The 17,250-nt window shown below is 35.9% G+C and overlaps 1 protein-coding gene across 1 annotated transcript in view; it reads left to right on the forward strand.

Moving 5' to 3' along the window:
* Nucleotides 1-4,988: 4,988 nt before the first annotated feature.
* Nucleotides 4,989-17,250, forward strand: part of LOC131162023 (transcription factor VIP1) — a 38,281-nt gene continuing 26,019 nt past the window's right edge. Inside the window, exons 1-2 of the mRNA XM_058118119.1 lie at nt 4,989-5,804; nt 15,583-15,715. Of these exons, the coding sequence (XP_057974102.1) occupies nt 5,188-5,804; nt 15,583-15,715 (750 nt within the window). The 5' untranslated portion in view covers nt 4,989-5,187. The remainder of the gene's footprint in view (nt 5,805-15,582; nt 15,716-17,250) is intronic.

Here is a 17,250-nt window from a genome sequence, read left to right on the forward strand (position 1 = left end):
GCTAGAGTGAGAATCATATACCTCATCGTTGATTGCTAGCTCATGATTTACCTCCTTTTCTTGGGTCTCTCCATATCTCCTATCCAGCTCAACCCAGATCTTCTGTGCACTACTACATACCAAAATCTCATGAAGAATATTAGTATCTAAAGCACAGTATAGTAAATCCATGGCATATGAATTTGCATGCATCAAATTAACATCATTTTCTACTGGCATACAAATTCCTTTATCAATCACCAGCCAGACCCTCCAATTCTTAAATTTTACAAATATGCTCATTCGAATTTTCCAATGGGTGTAATTAACACCACAAAATAGTGGAGGACTAGAAGGTAATCGTCATTCTCCGAATGGGGATACACCAAAATGAGTCATCCTGATCTTTAGCAAAAACGTTTAAGTCAATGCTATGAGACTCTGATACCAATTGTTAGCTTTGGTGTATTCCCAAGAGGGGGGGTGAATTGGGTATTTAAAATTTTGCCCTACCTAAGTTTATCTAAATCAGCAATATTACGCAACTTAGGGTCTGTCTATACAATTACAAAACCCAATCAACACATGTACTACATATAATGAATCAAGCATACAACATACATGTGCTGAAAATAAAAGTGCGGAAAATAAATTTGCGGAAATATAAAGAACACGTACGATATGTTATCGGGGTTTGGCCAACTGTGCCTACGTCCTTGCCTTGGCTACATTAGCACAAGGATTCCACTACTGCTCACTTAACGGGTGGAGCGGCACCGATTACAACCAGGTCAATTCAAGGGGCTAACCCCAACCAACACGCTTTACTAGGATGGCGCACCTAACTTTCCTAATCGGGTCTAAGCCAATCTGAGACTATTCAACAGGGCTAGTCTCCCTCTTCAGGTCCATGCCTAGAATACAATATATGTAAATTTATGTACATGGAAATGTGCTTCTCAACTAAGCAGGTATGCACTACAATATGCACAATATAATCAATGCACATCAAGAATGTAAGAACTATAAGTTTAGTGCTCTACATGTGCAATCAACACTGAAGGATGCATAATCTCAAATATATGCAGAGTGTTTTAACAAGCTAATCTTTGAAAGCAAAGTACTTTAAATCTCAATATCAGATTAGTGTTTCAAATATACTAGCAATGATATTCAAACGAACTCAAAAAATATTTTTTCAAATGTATTTAGCACAAGAATTGCTTAAAATCTAGTTTTGTAAGATATTTTGCACACAAAAATAAAGTTATAGGAATCTTGCAATGACAATACAAAGATCCTTAAGCTTATGAGTTTATCCCAATACAAGATTTTATCAATAAAAATCTGTGGGATAAACTATGCTAAACTCCCTAAAATAATATCAAACAATCAAGCCAACCAAATGGGAGTATTAACACTATCTAATAAACACAAGAACAATCAATAAACTCTCACAATATCAAGATGTATCAAGAGAATAAATATTTGAGAGTATTTTGGGTAAAATGAGATTTTGAGATAGAGAGGATTTTTGCTAATGATTTTTGGTTAATCTATTCTTAATCTTCACAAATGAACTCATATTTATAGACAAGGAAAAAAATATAACCATTTGGGATTTATTGGGTATTCTTAAAAAAGTCTAAAAACACTTAAGAGTAATTAACCCGTTTTAACCCTTATTTACCTTGGGTAAAATAAATTTATCCTAAGAAGGTTCGGGTGGCTGAACCGAGGTTCGGTCGCCCGAACAGACTCATTTTAAAAAGTGTTTTAAAACATTTTGGCAGCCCAAATATTAGTTCGGTAGCTCGAACCAAAGTCAGTAGTATTCATTCGGAGTTTTGGGTGCCCGGCTAGTGGGTTGGTAACCCAAACTCAGAGGTTCGGTCGCCCGGGCCTATTTTGAACTATTTTCCTCGGCAACTCGAGTTGGTGAGGGGTCCCTTTCAGAGGGTTTGGGCACTCGGGGAAGATATGTTTAAAATATGTTCAGTTGTCCGAGAGCTTGGTCAACTATTGACTTTTCAACAGTTCGGGCGCCCGAGGAGTTTTGAACTCTTGGGTTCGGTCACCCGAACTCTCTCAAACTTCCCTATAATGTTCAATTCAATTTATATTTAACACTCGTGATTGTAAATGATATTTGTGTATGAGTGTTTGAGACCTAAGGTTTTACTAGGGTATTTTCTGAAATTGTTTTGAGATAGTCTCAAAAAAATCCGGCGTCGGTCGACCGCCCTAATGACGTTCGGTATCCTATGGTCAGTCTATGGTCATGTTGAGTTTACAAAACCTACATGCATGACATGCAGTGATTATTACAGACCGATATAAATTATTATAGACCCAAATAATATAAATTACAACAAGAAATAATCTTCAGGGTCTTCAGGCTTTATTTCGTGTGTCATCAATTGATTTGCTAATATAAACTTGCACACAAATTTGAAAGCTATCAAATATTGGCATATTTGTGATTATCAAAATCGGGTGTGACCTATAAGGTTAACAAAATGACCCTTAAATTGTTGCTCCATCTCAGAGAAGGAGCTGATCGACCCAGACTTCAAGGTTCGGTACCACGCCTTGGCATTACCTTTAAGGGTAGCTTCAAACGCACGACATATGATGGCATCAGGTGCACCCTGCAGTTGCATCAATACCTGGAAGGTATCTAGGTGATCCACTAGGTCATTCGAGCCTTCATACCTTTCAAAAGTTGGCATTTTGAACTTGCCGGGTAGTGGAGCTTCCATCACTTATTTGGTGAAGGGTGGATCTGACGACTTTAAGGAGGCCTCTCTATAAGAGGGGTTGGTTTGACCCTCTTTCATCATTTTTTCTATATGATCTATCTTCTTTATTCTTTCCTCTAGTTCATTTGATTGTTGCTCATTGATTCCCACGCTGTTTGCATCCTCCACCTTCTTTGTGGGGATAGATTTTTCATCACTTTTTTTTTTTTTCGAGTTTTCTGCTTTCTTGGGTAAATCGTGATCAGCCCGCTGGTGGTGGGGGACGAGTTCTCCCTGACCCTTTTGTTGTAAGAGTAGGTTTAATATGTTCTCCATTTTCTTCTAGGAGGCTGCCATATCTTCCATTCTCCTTTGGAAGACAAAGAAATTCTTCCATTGTCATTCTCAAACGGTCTCTGGGTGTAGAATGAACGAACTAGGGTGACTGATCACCCGCAACAGGATTTGATCTGGAATTGGTGGTTGCAGCCATGTTTCAAGAATTGAGATCGGAGGTAGGATGCGCACCTCTCAGAGGCATTCCCATAGACGATGCCAATTGTTGCGGGATAAAAAGTTGAAAAACCTTCGGTGGACCTTCCGATCTCGATCCCCTAAAAAGGACAGAAAAAGAAGCAAGACTTGGAGGACCCGGGGTGTACTCTGAGAGATCACTCTGATGCTTAAGTCAGGGATTGGTTTTGAGAGGTATGAAGAAATAGTAAAGTGTGGTTATGAATGAGATACCTTGGCTTCTCCACCCGAATCCCTATTTATAGCGGAGGAATTTGACCCGAGAATGTAATGCCATTTATTGGCGAGTTATGGCGTAGGCGTGAATCGCTCTGACCTTTATAGAGTTGACACCAACTGTATATGGCACGGACGTGAGTCACTTTGGCCTTTATGGCATTTGACCCATTCTAAGTAATTGTCTTTGAGTGTTGATAACCTTGATTGTTGCTACGTCTTAGTTCTCCCCTATGACAGGTTGACCCTTTGACCTTGGTATATTTAGGGTATATCAATTATTATTTTTTATTATTTTAGTACTAATAAATATTATTATTAGTTGTTATTATTGTTATTGTTTTATAATAATAATAATAATAATAACAATTATTATTATTATTATTATTATTATTTGTTTTAGTTATTGTTTTTGTTTGACTATTATTTTTACTATTTTCATTATTATTATTATTATCATTATTATTCATTTTAGTTATTTTTTTGTTGACTTTTATTTTTTTAATTTTTATAATAGGGATTATTATTTTTTTATTGTTCTTATTGCTATTTTTATTATTTTTATAATGATTATTATCCTTAAAATAATAATAATTATTAGGTTGCCTTTTTTATTATTATTGCTCTGGTAAGCATTATAATTTTTACAATAATAAATATTTCTCTTATTTTAGTTATTATTAGCTGTTATTATTAAATTTTATAATAATTGTCCTTAAAATAATAATTATTATTTTAGCTTTTTTATTATTAATATTGCTCTTGTTGTTATTATTATTTTTTAAAATAATAATACTATTTATTGTTGCGACAATTATCATTAATTGTTATTATTTTTATAATAATAATAATAATAATTAGTATTATTAATATTTATTGTTGTTTAAATTTTTTGTTATAAAATGAGTTTGATTATATGGAATGAAGATCGATCCTAGTTTATCTAAACTGGAATCATAATTTCTCCATTTGTAGGAATTGTATTCCAACTTGAATACGATTCTGTTCTTGATTATGCAAATTTGACTTAAGAATGTAATTTCATTTATGAGATTTGATTTCATTTAAGGTATGATTTCACAAACCAAAATGGGGGTAAGAGATTTAGGTGTTTCAAATGGGATGAGGTATTTTTATGTGGATATGACTTGAAATAAATAAGTCTGTAAGTAATTTGAAACTTTGATAACACATGTTTCTAAAATCAAATTCAAATAATTTATTAATAATCGAAATCTCTAAATTTAGATTCAAACAAATAGATTTATATTTTTAAATAAATTATTAAGGGATTATTTAAAATATAAGTAGGTCAAGTGAATTTCAAATTCATTCATACATCCAAACAATGAATTAGCATGATTTATTAAACAAGTATACATGGATATTTTACTTCCGACAATAAATTCAATAAAACTATTGTAACTAATTAAAAATAAATTAAATAAAACTTGTCTTTCTTTTAAGTAACTCGGCATTGTTGAAGAATGTAAAGTTTCGACTTTTTAATTATTACCTCATTTCTCAGCTGTCATACCTACTGAAGCTTCTCTTGCTGTTGCTGACATCCTTACATTATTATATTACACAAAAATTCAACCCTCTCTCTCTCTCTCTCTTTCTCTCTCCAGGTCATCGATAATTATAGCGTTACTACACTGATTCCACCACCACCACCACCGCCACCACCTTCAGGCTCCAGAAGCATCGAAAGACTATGGACCTCCAGTTCGCCGGAAGACCGGTTGCCGGCCCGTACTCACTTCGGACCGATATAGACCATATGCCGGACACCCCAAAACGCGGGGCCCATCACCGCAGGGCCCACTCCGAGACTTTCTTCCGCTTCCCGGACGACATACTCTTGGACACCGACGTCGATATCAACCTCTCCGCCTTTGATTTCGTCCCCGACGTCGCCGGTGGCAGTGACAACAATAGCAACAGCAACAGCAACAACGGCAACAACAACGTCGGTAGCATCCCCATGGCCGTTGATTCCTCCAAGCCCGACGAATCGAGCGGCGCCGATAGGGCCAGGGCTAAGCCCTTGGGCGCCGCCGGTCATTTCAGGAGCTTGTCCGTGGACGCTGATTTCTTCGATGGTCTAGGGTTCACGGCCGGCGGCGCCGTCGATGGCAGTGACTCAGAGAGGTTCGGCGGGAAATCGGTGATGGAGAAGAGGGGGCCTCATCATAGGCATAGCAATTCGATGGACGGATCTATGTCGTCGTTTGAGGCGGATTCTATGATGTTAATTGATGGTGTCAAGAAAGCCATGGGTCCTGATAGGCTCGCCGAGCTTGCTTTGATTGATCCGAAGAGAGCCAAAAGGTTTGATCTTTTTGGTTAGTTGATTTTTTTTCTAAAGCGTTTTTGTAGCTTGGTTGAACCTCCTTTTGACTCTGTAGAACATCTTTTCGCTTGAAAGCTTTGAGCAATATTTATTTTTTATTTTCTTTTTTCCTTTTTCGCTTGCTTTACGATTCTAATATCAGTAGGAAAGAGGGAAGTATGGAGCTGATAAGAAATTTTGAAATTTGGTTTTTATGTTTTATTTTCCTCATGCCCCACTGTATTTTCTGTGTTCCTTTTTTGTTGAGTAAGAGCTTCCAATTTGGGGTAGGTGATTCTTGAGGGGGTTCTTCAAAGGGAGAGGGTTTCCACTGCACACTGGTAGTACTGTCCTGGTGGTGGCCCAAAGACGAGAACTGCACAATCCTGGTGCTTGGTGGTGGATAAAGAAACTTGGATGGCTGTAGAGAATCCTTTGGGTGGAGGAAGGAGAAAGTTGAGTGAGAGGGAGTTTGATTGATCTAGTCCCAAAAGACCCAAAGTGAGGGATGATGAGACGGTAGATTGGTCATATTGTTAGGATGACTAGAAGCCCACAAATCAACCTAAGAGAAAGGACAACGTGCTATATGGGCATGGAAGGCGGGATGTAGCCCAATGTTTAACATGGATTTAGGTAGTGAATGTGGTGGGAAGAGGGAGTAGCGGATATTACGTAATAGGAAGAGGGTGTAATGACTCTGAGGTTTTGTCAAGCAAATAGATGTTTCATGTTCTCAATCCTTCTTCAAAAGAGTTCTAGTGCTTTTGGATTCACTAATGTTGTTTAGTAAGGGGATAGATTTTAATGAAAAAAATTATATATTTTTTCACTTCTTCTTTAATCATGTGTGATAAATTAATTAATAAAATACGTGATGCACTCTATTAATCTATTAGACGCATAAGACGTATAAGTAATACAATAAATTGAAAAAGTTCTATGATTTTATTTATTATAGTAATAAAAAATTAATAAATTTTGAACAATGAGTTATGTATAGTATAACTATAACTTAAGCTTTAAAATTATAATATATAAATTTATAAAACCTTTTATTGAATAAATAAAGTACTAACAACTTGAACATGACAAAACTACGGAGAAAAGAAGGTTGAAGTTGAAAATATGGAAAAGAAATATCAAATTATTAATTTTATCAAAATAAATATTTTTTAACATAATAATGTTCATATTAAAATCTTAATTAAAGCATCTATTGTGAATATTAATAAAAATAAATAAATTTCGTAGCATCATCATCCTCATTATAATCTTCTCCACCCCCTCTTCACATGTCTTATTGAGAATGACTGATGAAAGGTAAAAAAAGAATAATGAAGAAAAAGTTAAAAATAATATATTTTTTTTGCTGTAACAATCGTAGTGGTTATTTAACAATAGCCTTCTGTAACGACTATGGGAAAAGGTAGTTGAGCAAAGATTAATGTTAGAAATGAAAGTCTCAGAAAATCAATTTGGTTTTATGCCTAGGAGATCTACCACAGAAGTTATATATCTTTAAGAAAATTAATGGAAAAGTTTACGAAAAAGAAGGAATACTTGCATATGGTATTTATTGATCTAGAGAAAGCATATGATAGGATACCTAAGGAAGTTTTATGGTAGGTTTTAGAAAAAAAGGTGTATGTAGTAGGTATACTGATGTCATTAAGGATATGTACGATGAAGTAATGACTAGTGTAAGGACTATAAATGGAGAAACTAGAGAATTTCTAATCACCATAGGTGTACATCAAGGATCTGCTTTGAGAAAGAGCCCTTATCTTTTTGTTTTAGTGATGGACCAACTGATTAAGAGTATTCAAAAAATGAGGTTCCATGGTGTATGTTGTTTGCAGATGATATTATATTAATTGATGAAATTAGGGGCAGAGTAGAGGCTGAGTTAGAATTATGGTGAGAAGTTTTTGGAATCTAGAGGCTTTAGGATAAGTAGAAATAAGACAGAATATATGCAATGTAATTTTAGTAATAGTAGGAGGAATATTGAAAACAAAGTTAAACTTGATGATGAAGAAATAAATAGCACTTGTAGAGTTCAATACATTGGATCTATTATACAAGCTGAAGGAGAAATTGAAAATGATGTAATACATAGAGTTAAAGCAGGTTAGGTAAAATGGAGAAGTGCTTCAAGTGTGCTTTGTGATAATAGAATACCTTTAAAATTAAAAGGGAAGTTTTATAGGACGGCTATAAGACCAGTAATGCTATATGGATCAGAATGTTGGGTGACAAAAAAACAGAATATCCAAAATGTAAAAGTTGCCGAGATGAGAATGCTTAAATGGATGAGTGGTATAACACTGAAAGATATATGGATCAGAATGTTGGGTGACGAAAAAACAGAATATCCAAAAAGTAAAAATTGTCGAGATGAGAATGCTTAGATGGATGAGTGGTATAACACTGAAAGATAAATTAAGGACTGAACATATTCGCGGTAAATTAGGTTTAGCTCCTATAGAAGATAAGATAAGGGAGGGACGACTCAAATGGTGTGGACACTTGCAACGTAGGCCACATAATGCGCCAGTGAGGAAGAGTAACTTAGTTACTGTGGGGGGCAGTAGAAGGGGTAGGAGTAGACTTAAAATAGTTTGGAAGGAGATAATGAGTAAGAATTTAATAGTCCTGAATCTGTCAAAAGAAATGGTCCATGATCGCATAAATTGGCGGAAAATGATTCATATAACCGACCCCACCTAGTGGGACTTAAGGTTTGGTTTTGTTGTTGTTGTGTTATCTATAACGACTGTTTATTCACTTCCCACCAATTTAGCTGTGTGTAACATTATCAAGAACCCCAAAAATTGTTACATAGCGATTGTGACTGCTAGTTGAACCATATGTCTTATTGTTATCTAGTTGCCATGTCATAAAGAATTGCATTACCTCCTCTTATGTGCAGGGTACCCAACCAAGTAAGCGGTACCATTCATGGTTTCAAGTAGTGTCTGCAATTGTTATGTAACATTGCTAGATAGCAGTTTTTTGGGTTCCCAATATCTTTACACATTTCTAAATCAGTGGGAAGAAAATTCTCTGCCATAACAGCCATTATGGATCACTGCCATTACGTAATGGCTACTACAAGCATTACATAATTGCTACATAACTTCATGGTAAAAATGTATTTCTTATTTTTACTTTATTTTCGTTTTTTATTTTTTCCCTTTCATAAGTCATTCTTGATAAGCTGTATAAAGAGGGGGAGGAGAAGATTATAATGAGGACAATAATAATGCTACAAATATTATTTATTTATTAATATTCACAATAAATGCATTAATTGGTAATTTGATATGAACACTATTTTGTTAAAATATACAATTTTTTTTTTGCTAATATTAGAAATTTGATATTTCTTTCTATATTTTTCAACTTCAAACTTCTTTTCTTTCTAGTTTTTGTAATGTTCAATTTGTTAATACTTAATTTATTTAATGATAAATTTTATAAATTTATATAACATAATAAAGCGTAGATTATATGTATACAATACAACTTGTTAGTCTAAATTTATTAGATTTTTATACTTTATCAAATAAAATAATAGAACTTGTTCGATTTATTGCATTGTTTGTATGTTTTATGTGCTTAATGGCATAATGGAGTGTATGGTGTATTTTGTTTATTAAATTAATAAAAAATAAATATAAAAAATATATAAATTTTTTTTTGGTCAATAGCGGTTTAAAACAAATTTAAATTTTATTGGTCTTGCTAAACAACATTAGTAAGTTGAGCTAAGCTCGAGGATTCAAAATGCAGTAAAATTTTTTTTTTAGAAGGATTGAGAGCTTAAAACATGTAAATAAACCAATATACATAAGATTGTGAGTGTTTGAAAAAAAATCATGGCCATTACACCCGCTTCCGGTTATGTAATATCTGCTACTCCTACTTTCTGCTACAACTGTTTCCATTATGCTACCTGCTGCTACTGTTTGAAACCATGATTTCAGCATTCTATCTCAATTATCTCATCACCTTCCATCTCTCCGCTACCCTTCCATGACTCTTCACCTTTTTCTTAAGGTGTTTACTTTTATATAAATGCAACCAAATGAAAAGGGACGGTTATGGCCCCGAGTAACCCATGGCTAGGTTTAGGAGGTAGGAGGAGCCACGAGTCAAAAATGACACATGACAAATGCTTGAGAAACCCAAAGACAGTTTTTGTTTTGTTTTTTTTGGTTTTAAGGAAAGAAGGGGGAGGGGGGGGGGGGGGGGGGGGCTTAAGCCAACCAAATCAAATCTCTCCAGAACATTTGAGAGCCGAGATGATAGTGGATTAGCCACACATTTTCATTTTACAAGTTTGGAGTGGGTGCACTGCAGGGCTAGCCTTTTGCATGTGTAAGCATTGATGATCTGATTAGTGTTTTTGTTGGATTACAGTGAGGAAAAGAAGCTGGTAGTGTTACCATATTTGTCTAACCTGTGACAACCTGTTGCCATTCAACTAACATTTAGAATTCACTTTGTAGATTAAATCAATGTGTACACTAACATTTTAATAAGAAAAAATTAAATAAAATAAGTATTTTCTATTTTTTGTTTGTATTTTTGAATTTGTGTTCTTTTGGATTTTTTTTATTCTATTCATTTTTATTGACTGTTATTTGATCAAGGACAACATGAACATGTGTGCAATCGAGCTGTTAGTTTGTTTTGGTTTTGGACTAAATAATTTTCCAGTTTGCTATTTTTAGTTTTTGAATTCCCATTTTATTTTTGTTTTTGGTTTTAATTTTAAGGGTTTGATAGTAATACCAAACAACAGTAGTAATTATATGTATATTGGTCCAATATGAGACAATATAACCTCTAGGGAAAAATGGTGATTTTAGATGCCTTCTCTGATACTTTCTTTATATTTTGGCTAATGTTTTTATCTTTTGAGTTTTTGTATTTATAGTTTCATTTTCAAGATTCCTCAAATGAAATATTTCATTTGAACCCTGTTGTATGAGAAGAAGAAACTTCTGCGAATACTTTTGGTTTGGATTGATGTTCTATTCTCTTAATTTATTTTGCAATTTGTAGTCTTTTTATTTCACAATCTTTTGGATCTGCTTGATTTATGCTATGTGTGTAATACTTGAATTTCTTTATTTGCACCGATAATTTTAGGAGTATCATCTTTTTAAAAGGCTTTTTGCTTGCATTTATTTACCTTCAATAGAGGCTAACTCTGAATAGTGAACCAATTTAGTGAACCAGTTAGACTTCAGTTTGTTTGAGAAAACATCTTAGCAGAGCTGGGTGGATGCAACTGCCCTCCCTTATTCTCTCTCTCTCTCTCTCTCTCTCTCGTAGAGCTTCCCTTTTCTGCCAAGATAATGCTGTTGCTGTCTCACCTTGCTTCCTTAGTCTTCTCTCAAAGCTCTGGGATAAATATGCAGATTTGTATTGTACGGGGATTCAAGGAAGGAAAGGCAAATCTAGAACTATAATCAGAGTGAAACAGGTGTTCACCAATGCCTTGTTCTTTGTTTTGTTCTGAAGGCCATGGATTGTGAGCTCACCCAGCAGGTCGTCAACATCAAATATTTCATCTTTTAGTTTTGTCAGCCACATACTCACCTTTTGGCCATCAACTGTTGACCCCCTTAAGCCTTTGTACTCTTCAGTCAGCTCAAATTATAGATAAAGTAGACTGCAGCTTCCTGATGTCCTTCAGAGATGTCTAGGCTTGAGTCTGCAATGCAAAATTTCTTGTGTGATACTAATCTGCAATTTTTTTAAGAAGAACCCTTTCATCTGATGCAATCATTTGATGTAATTTCTTTTTCTATGTTAAAAAATTTACCCATTTTTCTGTAATCTGTATATATATTTTTTTGTAATGCATTTGTTGTTTTTTTTTATGTTAGATTACCACTTATCACTTTACTTAAAAACTTGAGCTGTTAGGTTGTGGGCCAACAATGTATATCAAGCTTTAACACTCCACTGTATGTTCAGCTTGACAGCACGTGCAGAGATAAACACACGATAGGTAACACTTATTACAGGGAATACAATAATGTTTTAAGCAACTACACGGTAAACATGGGTAGCAAGGCTAGAACCTAGGACCTCCTGGTAACCAGCTGTGGTACCATGTTAGATTATCGCTGTTGGGAACAAATTGCAATAATGCTCCTTGGATTCACATTTGGAAGACGGCAGCCTCTTCAAAGGTTGCCATTTTTGCTTGGGAGGCCTTACATGGAATATTTTAACCCTTGACAATCTGCATAAAAGAGGGCTTACAGTCACGAATCGATATTTTCTCTATATGGCTGATCCAGAACAGTCAACTACATTCTTCTCCACTGCCTCTGGACAAGGAATTTGTGGAATTTGGGTCTTGGCTGGGCAGCAGTGGGTTACAACAAATTCAGTTGGAGGGGAGATTTGGGATTGGAAAGGCATTAGAGCCACAAAGGAGAAGCGAAAGGCTTTGAACCTCATTCCTCTTGCCATATTTTGGTGTGCTTGGAAAGAAAGAAATAAGAGAGCCTTCAAAGATTTTTCTACTTTGCTCTATACTTGCAAAAACTAATGGATTGCTGCTGTCTGCAGCTGACTTAGAGGGAAAATTGTTAATGACTATTTGGTAGTCCTTGATGTTTGTGACACTCTTCAGAGTGGTTGATGTTTTGTACCACGTGGTTGGCATTCCATTGATGCCTTGCTAATATATTTTCTGTTTACTGACAAAAAAAAAAAACAATGTTTATCAAGCTTTAACAGTTTATAAATTTATTTAATATTTGATTTGTAGGCTGACAACTCTCATAGATTGGATCAAATTCCTGCAAAATATATTATCATTAATCATATTTTAGTAATGAAGATGATCAACATGAGCCTAACTTGGTTTTCAGATGTTGAGAGAAATCATATAGAATTTGCAATTGAACTTGTTGGCGAAATTGCTCAATAATTATTTATTATATTATCACTCTTAACAAAGAAGTTGTAGAGATTTTTCTTATTTAATTGGTAATTACTTTTAAATAGATCTTTTTGCATTAAGGTTAAACTGGTACTTATATATACACACACACACATACACACACGCACACATATATATGTGTGTATGTATATATTCAAAATGTTTTAACAATTCAATTACCAAACAACTCAAATTGCTAAGTATTTGGTGTTTCAAATTTGATTTGAATCTGGTTCATTATTACAAAACTTGAATCATTGTTCAGAGCCTAACACTTAATTTTACCAAACAACAACTAAGACAAACGTTTTTTTTTTTAATTTGTAAAAAATATATATACCAAAAGGGCATCAAGGGATGTCAAACTGTAGTACAAGAAATCAAGCACCCCGTAGGGTGTCACAAAAATAAAAAATTATGTTACTCTTTTGCTATAAGCTCACCGTGCCAACCTGTAACTGCGGTAAACCACTGCTCTTTGCTTAACTGAAACGTTGAGAATAAATTTTTGAAAACCCTTCTGTTCCTCTCTTTCCATGCACACCGAAAAATTGCGTGAGGAATGAGAGACAAAGCCTTCCTCTTTTCCTTTGTTGCTTGAATCCCTCTCCAGGCCCAGACCTCCCCCCCCCCCCCCCCCCCCACCCCCCATCCCCATGGATCTAGCAGTAACCCAATAAGAGTCAAAGCCTTATTCCAAATATTTCTAGTCAAGAGGCAATGGAGAATGGTATGGTCTACTGATTCAGCCTCGGTCATGCAAAGGGTGCACTTGTTGGAAATGGAGAGCCCCTTCTCTGCAAGTTGCCCAGGGCCAACATCTTACCATGAGCTGCTTCCCAGTTAAAAAAAGCAACATTATTTGGGAGGCCTGGTAGCATGTTTGCTTGTCTTGTCAGACTAGGAGCTCTACTAGGCTTGACCACGGGAAATTGACTCTGCTGTCTTCCATAATTGAAACCAAGGGGAGTGAATGTTGATTGATACTCAGGTAAAAAGTTTCTCGTAAAAAGATCTTATGGTGAAGACCCCCTGCTTGTCCAAGGACCAAACCGGAAGGCCATGAGCGTTTTGAGGTTGGATCTTGTAAAGATGACTGTATAAATCAGTCAGCTGGGGAAGTTCCTAATCTTCCACATTTTTATGAAAAGTGATATTCCAAAAAAAACCCCTATAATGATGCTTGAAGGTGCTGACTAATGCAAGCATCTCTATCACAAGCTATGTTGTAGATGGTTGGAAATGAGACACTGGGAGCCTCCGGATAAATCCATACATCATGCCAAAAATAAATGTTGTCTCCATCCACCACCTGAAATCTAATAAAGGAGAAAAAGTCATTCCAACCTTTCATAATGTATTTTTACACTCCTGTGCCAGGTGATCCTCTGCTAGCCCAGGAGGTCTCCCCATTGTGCTCAAGCCAATATTTCATTGCAATGATTTTCCGCCAAAGGGGATCCTTTTCAGTCATGAATCTCCAAAACCATTTTCCAAGAAGGGCTTTAGTGAAGATGCAAAGGGACTTTAAAGTTTAAACCCAAGCCTCCTGAACTAATTGGCTGTTTCACCAGGCTCCATTTGACTAGGTGGAATTTGAATTCTGCCCTCAAGTTCCCCAAAAGGAACCTCTTTTGAATCCCTTCCAATATTTTGGCAATATAAATCAGGAGTGAGAGGAGAAACATGAAGTAAACCGAAAGGTTTGTCAAGGTGCTTTTAATGAGAGTGAGTCTACCTCCTTTTATCAAGAAGTTCCCCTTCCATCTTCAAAACATCTCGATGATGGTGTCCTAGACCCTTTTATCTTTAAATCTGGCTCCAAGAGGTAAACCAAGGTAGCATAGGGAAGGATCCTAATTTGCACCCCAAGAGACTTGCAAGGAGAGATCTTCCTGAAATGATACCAATCAGAATGATTTTGCTTTTTCTGTAATTGATTTTCAAACCTGAAACAGCCCTGAATGCTACTAATATACAACGCAGGTTTAGAATGTATAGAGGGTCATCCTCACAAAAAATGATGGTGTCATCTGCAAATAAAAGGTGAGAGACCCCCCAAGATCTTCCAACACTGCCATCTCTGAGACCTTCAAGGATTCTTTGTGAGTGGCTTTTTCCAACATGAGGCTCAGCACTTCCATCATCACAATGAATAAGAAGGGTGATAAAGGATCTCCTTGTCTCAAACCTCTGGAGGAGCCAAAGATGTCAGAGGGGCCATTTATGAGCACTGAGAAGCTTGGGGTACTTATGCAATGGGCGATCCAACTACACCATCTCTCCCCGAAACCCATTTCTCTAAGAAGATAAAGAAGAAAGTTTCCAGTAGACGTGATCAAAAGCTTTCTCCATATCAAGTTTATTCACCACACTGCTTGTCCTTCCTCTGTAATAGGTATCTACCACCTCATTAGCCATAAGGGCTGCATCTATGATCTGTCTTCCAGCTACAAAGGCATGTTAGTGATGCCCAATAACTTCCAAAATGGCTATTTTGATCCTTTGAGCAAGGACTTTAGCAAGAATCTTATACATACTCCCCACCAAGCGGATTGGACGAAAGTCCTTGATGTTAAAAGGCTCAGATTTCTTTGAAACCAGAGTAAGTAATGTCGAATTAGAAGTACTCAAAAGTGTCAATAAGGTCCTGTTTGAGAGTGTCCCAATTAGACTGAAAAAAGGGTCAGGAGAAGCCATCAGGGCCGGTTAAGCTTTTAAGAATCAATTGCATGTTTGTATAACTTTGCCCTTTCTTATTTTTATTTTTGGGGTTGCTATTTAATATTGGCATATTGCAGGATTCTTGCGAATAGACAATCTGCAGCGCGCTCAAAGGAGAGGAAAATACGCTATACTAGTGAGCTTGAGAGGAAGGTGCAAACACTTCAGACAGAAGCAACCACCCTCTCTGCACAGGTCACAATGCTGCAGGTTGGTATTCTATTTTGCTTTCATATCTTTCAGAGAGATAACAATTGGGTGAGTGCTAAGGATTTTGGAACCAGCAATAAAACCATGTGTTAACTCTGTAAATTTTTTTCATTGATGATGGCTTTTTTTTTTTTTCTTTTTTAAAAAATTTATCAGTATTATTTTGTGCTTCACATAACTCTGTTGTTTGGGATAATTCTATTTTTTTATGATTAATTTACTGGCAGGTCTCATTTTCCTTAAATTGAATTCAGGTTTCTGACTTTCTGTTCATAGAAAATAATCTCGAGTTAGTAGGTTGTTTTAATACAGCTACGTGCATCTGTAGATGTCTTCAAAGTGGAGGACTGCTAGTTGCAAAAATTGAAGCAGGTTGAGGTTTAGGAACAGTGCTGCATTGGTTTTTTCTTATGCTTGCATCATGTTTCCATGCACTAGCAATTTATTGCATGTGTGAAATGTTTAGGACGAACCTCTGCTGGAATAGTTCTTGTCTAATTACTTTGCTCAAAATATTTGACCTTATGTTCCATCTGCGGAACTTTTCGTAATCTGCCATGCTTGCAGGAGTCCTGTTTATTTTGTTTAAGCTATAGAAATTTGAGCAATTGTTGCTTCCCCCTTCTCTTAAAAAACAAGGAAATAAAAGAATTGGGGGTGGGGCGGCATGAGGGGTTTGGGGAGGGGAATGAAACAACAAGAATAGGAAAAACTTGCACATGATCATTATATCTCAAGTTGTCATTAGGGGAAAAAATGAAAATATGCTGACATGTCTGAAGGGGTAAAAAACTGAATTGTGGATTATGGCAGTTCTCAATCCTATTATGGGATTTTTTTTAAGAAAAAGAAATGAAGTAGAAAGGGCTTTGAGGGAGAAAATAGATACAATGTGGATGACAAGATAATTTGCTTGGACAAACAAACAAATGAATACTGTTTAAGTATTGGCAGGTTATCTGGTGCATTTTATGTTTATTGTGTGCAAGGGTATTGGTATTTGTGTAATAAGGAATTATGTTAATTAAATAGGTCAGCCATATGAACAAGCGTCCATTTCACCATCTCCTCCGGTTGACTGCTTGACCTGTTCTTTTTTATTTTCTCGTGCGGCATTTCCCTTCTGGTACTACTACGATTTTCCTAGCCACTAAATCAGATTTCTCAGATTCACAGGTTTCCGAGCACTATGACTTCTCTACCCTAATCAATCCAACTCAAATTGTGACAATGTGGTCTTACTCTTCCTCTCTTCCTGGCCTTCAAATTAGAAATGTCTTTTCCATATGAGAGTCGTTTAGGGGTTTTTTTTAATCATTTCTAAGCCTTGTACATCACTTGTGGGTGTTGCCTGTGTTTGTGATTGTCTGCTGATATGAAGTCAGTCTGCACACTGCTTCTGGCAGTCTATTCTGCTGTTTGGTTGTAGCATTTTGATGCTGCGTGTGTTCATTATTGCTTGTCGACAATTTTATATCAGTTTCTCATGTTTTGGTTGATTTCTGATTGATCTTTGGCTTGTGCTTGTGGCTGCT

The sequence above is a fragment of the Malania oleifera genome, chromosome 8 (genome assembly GCF_029873635.1).
Source record: "Malania oleifera isolate guangnan ecotype guangnan chromosome 8, ASM2987363v1, whole genome shotgun sequence".
In the NCBI taxonomy this organism is placed as follows: domain Eukaryota; kingdom Viridiplantae; phylum Streptophyta; class Magnoliopsida; order Santalales; family Ximeniaceae; genus Malania; species Malania oleifera.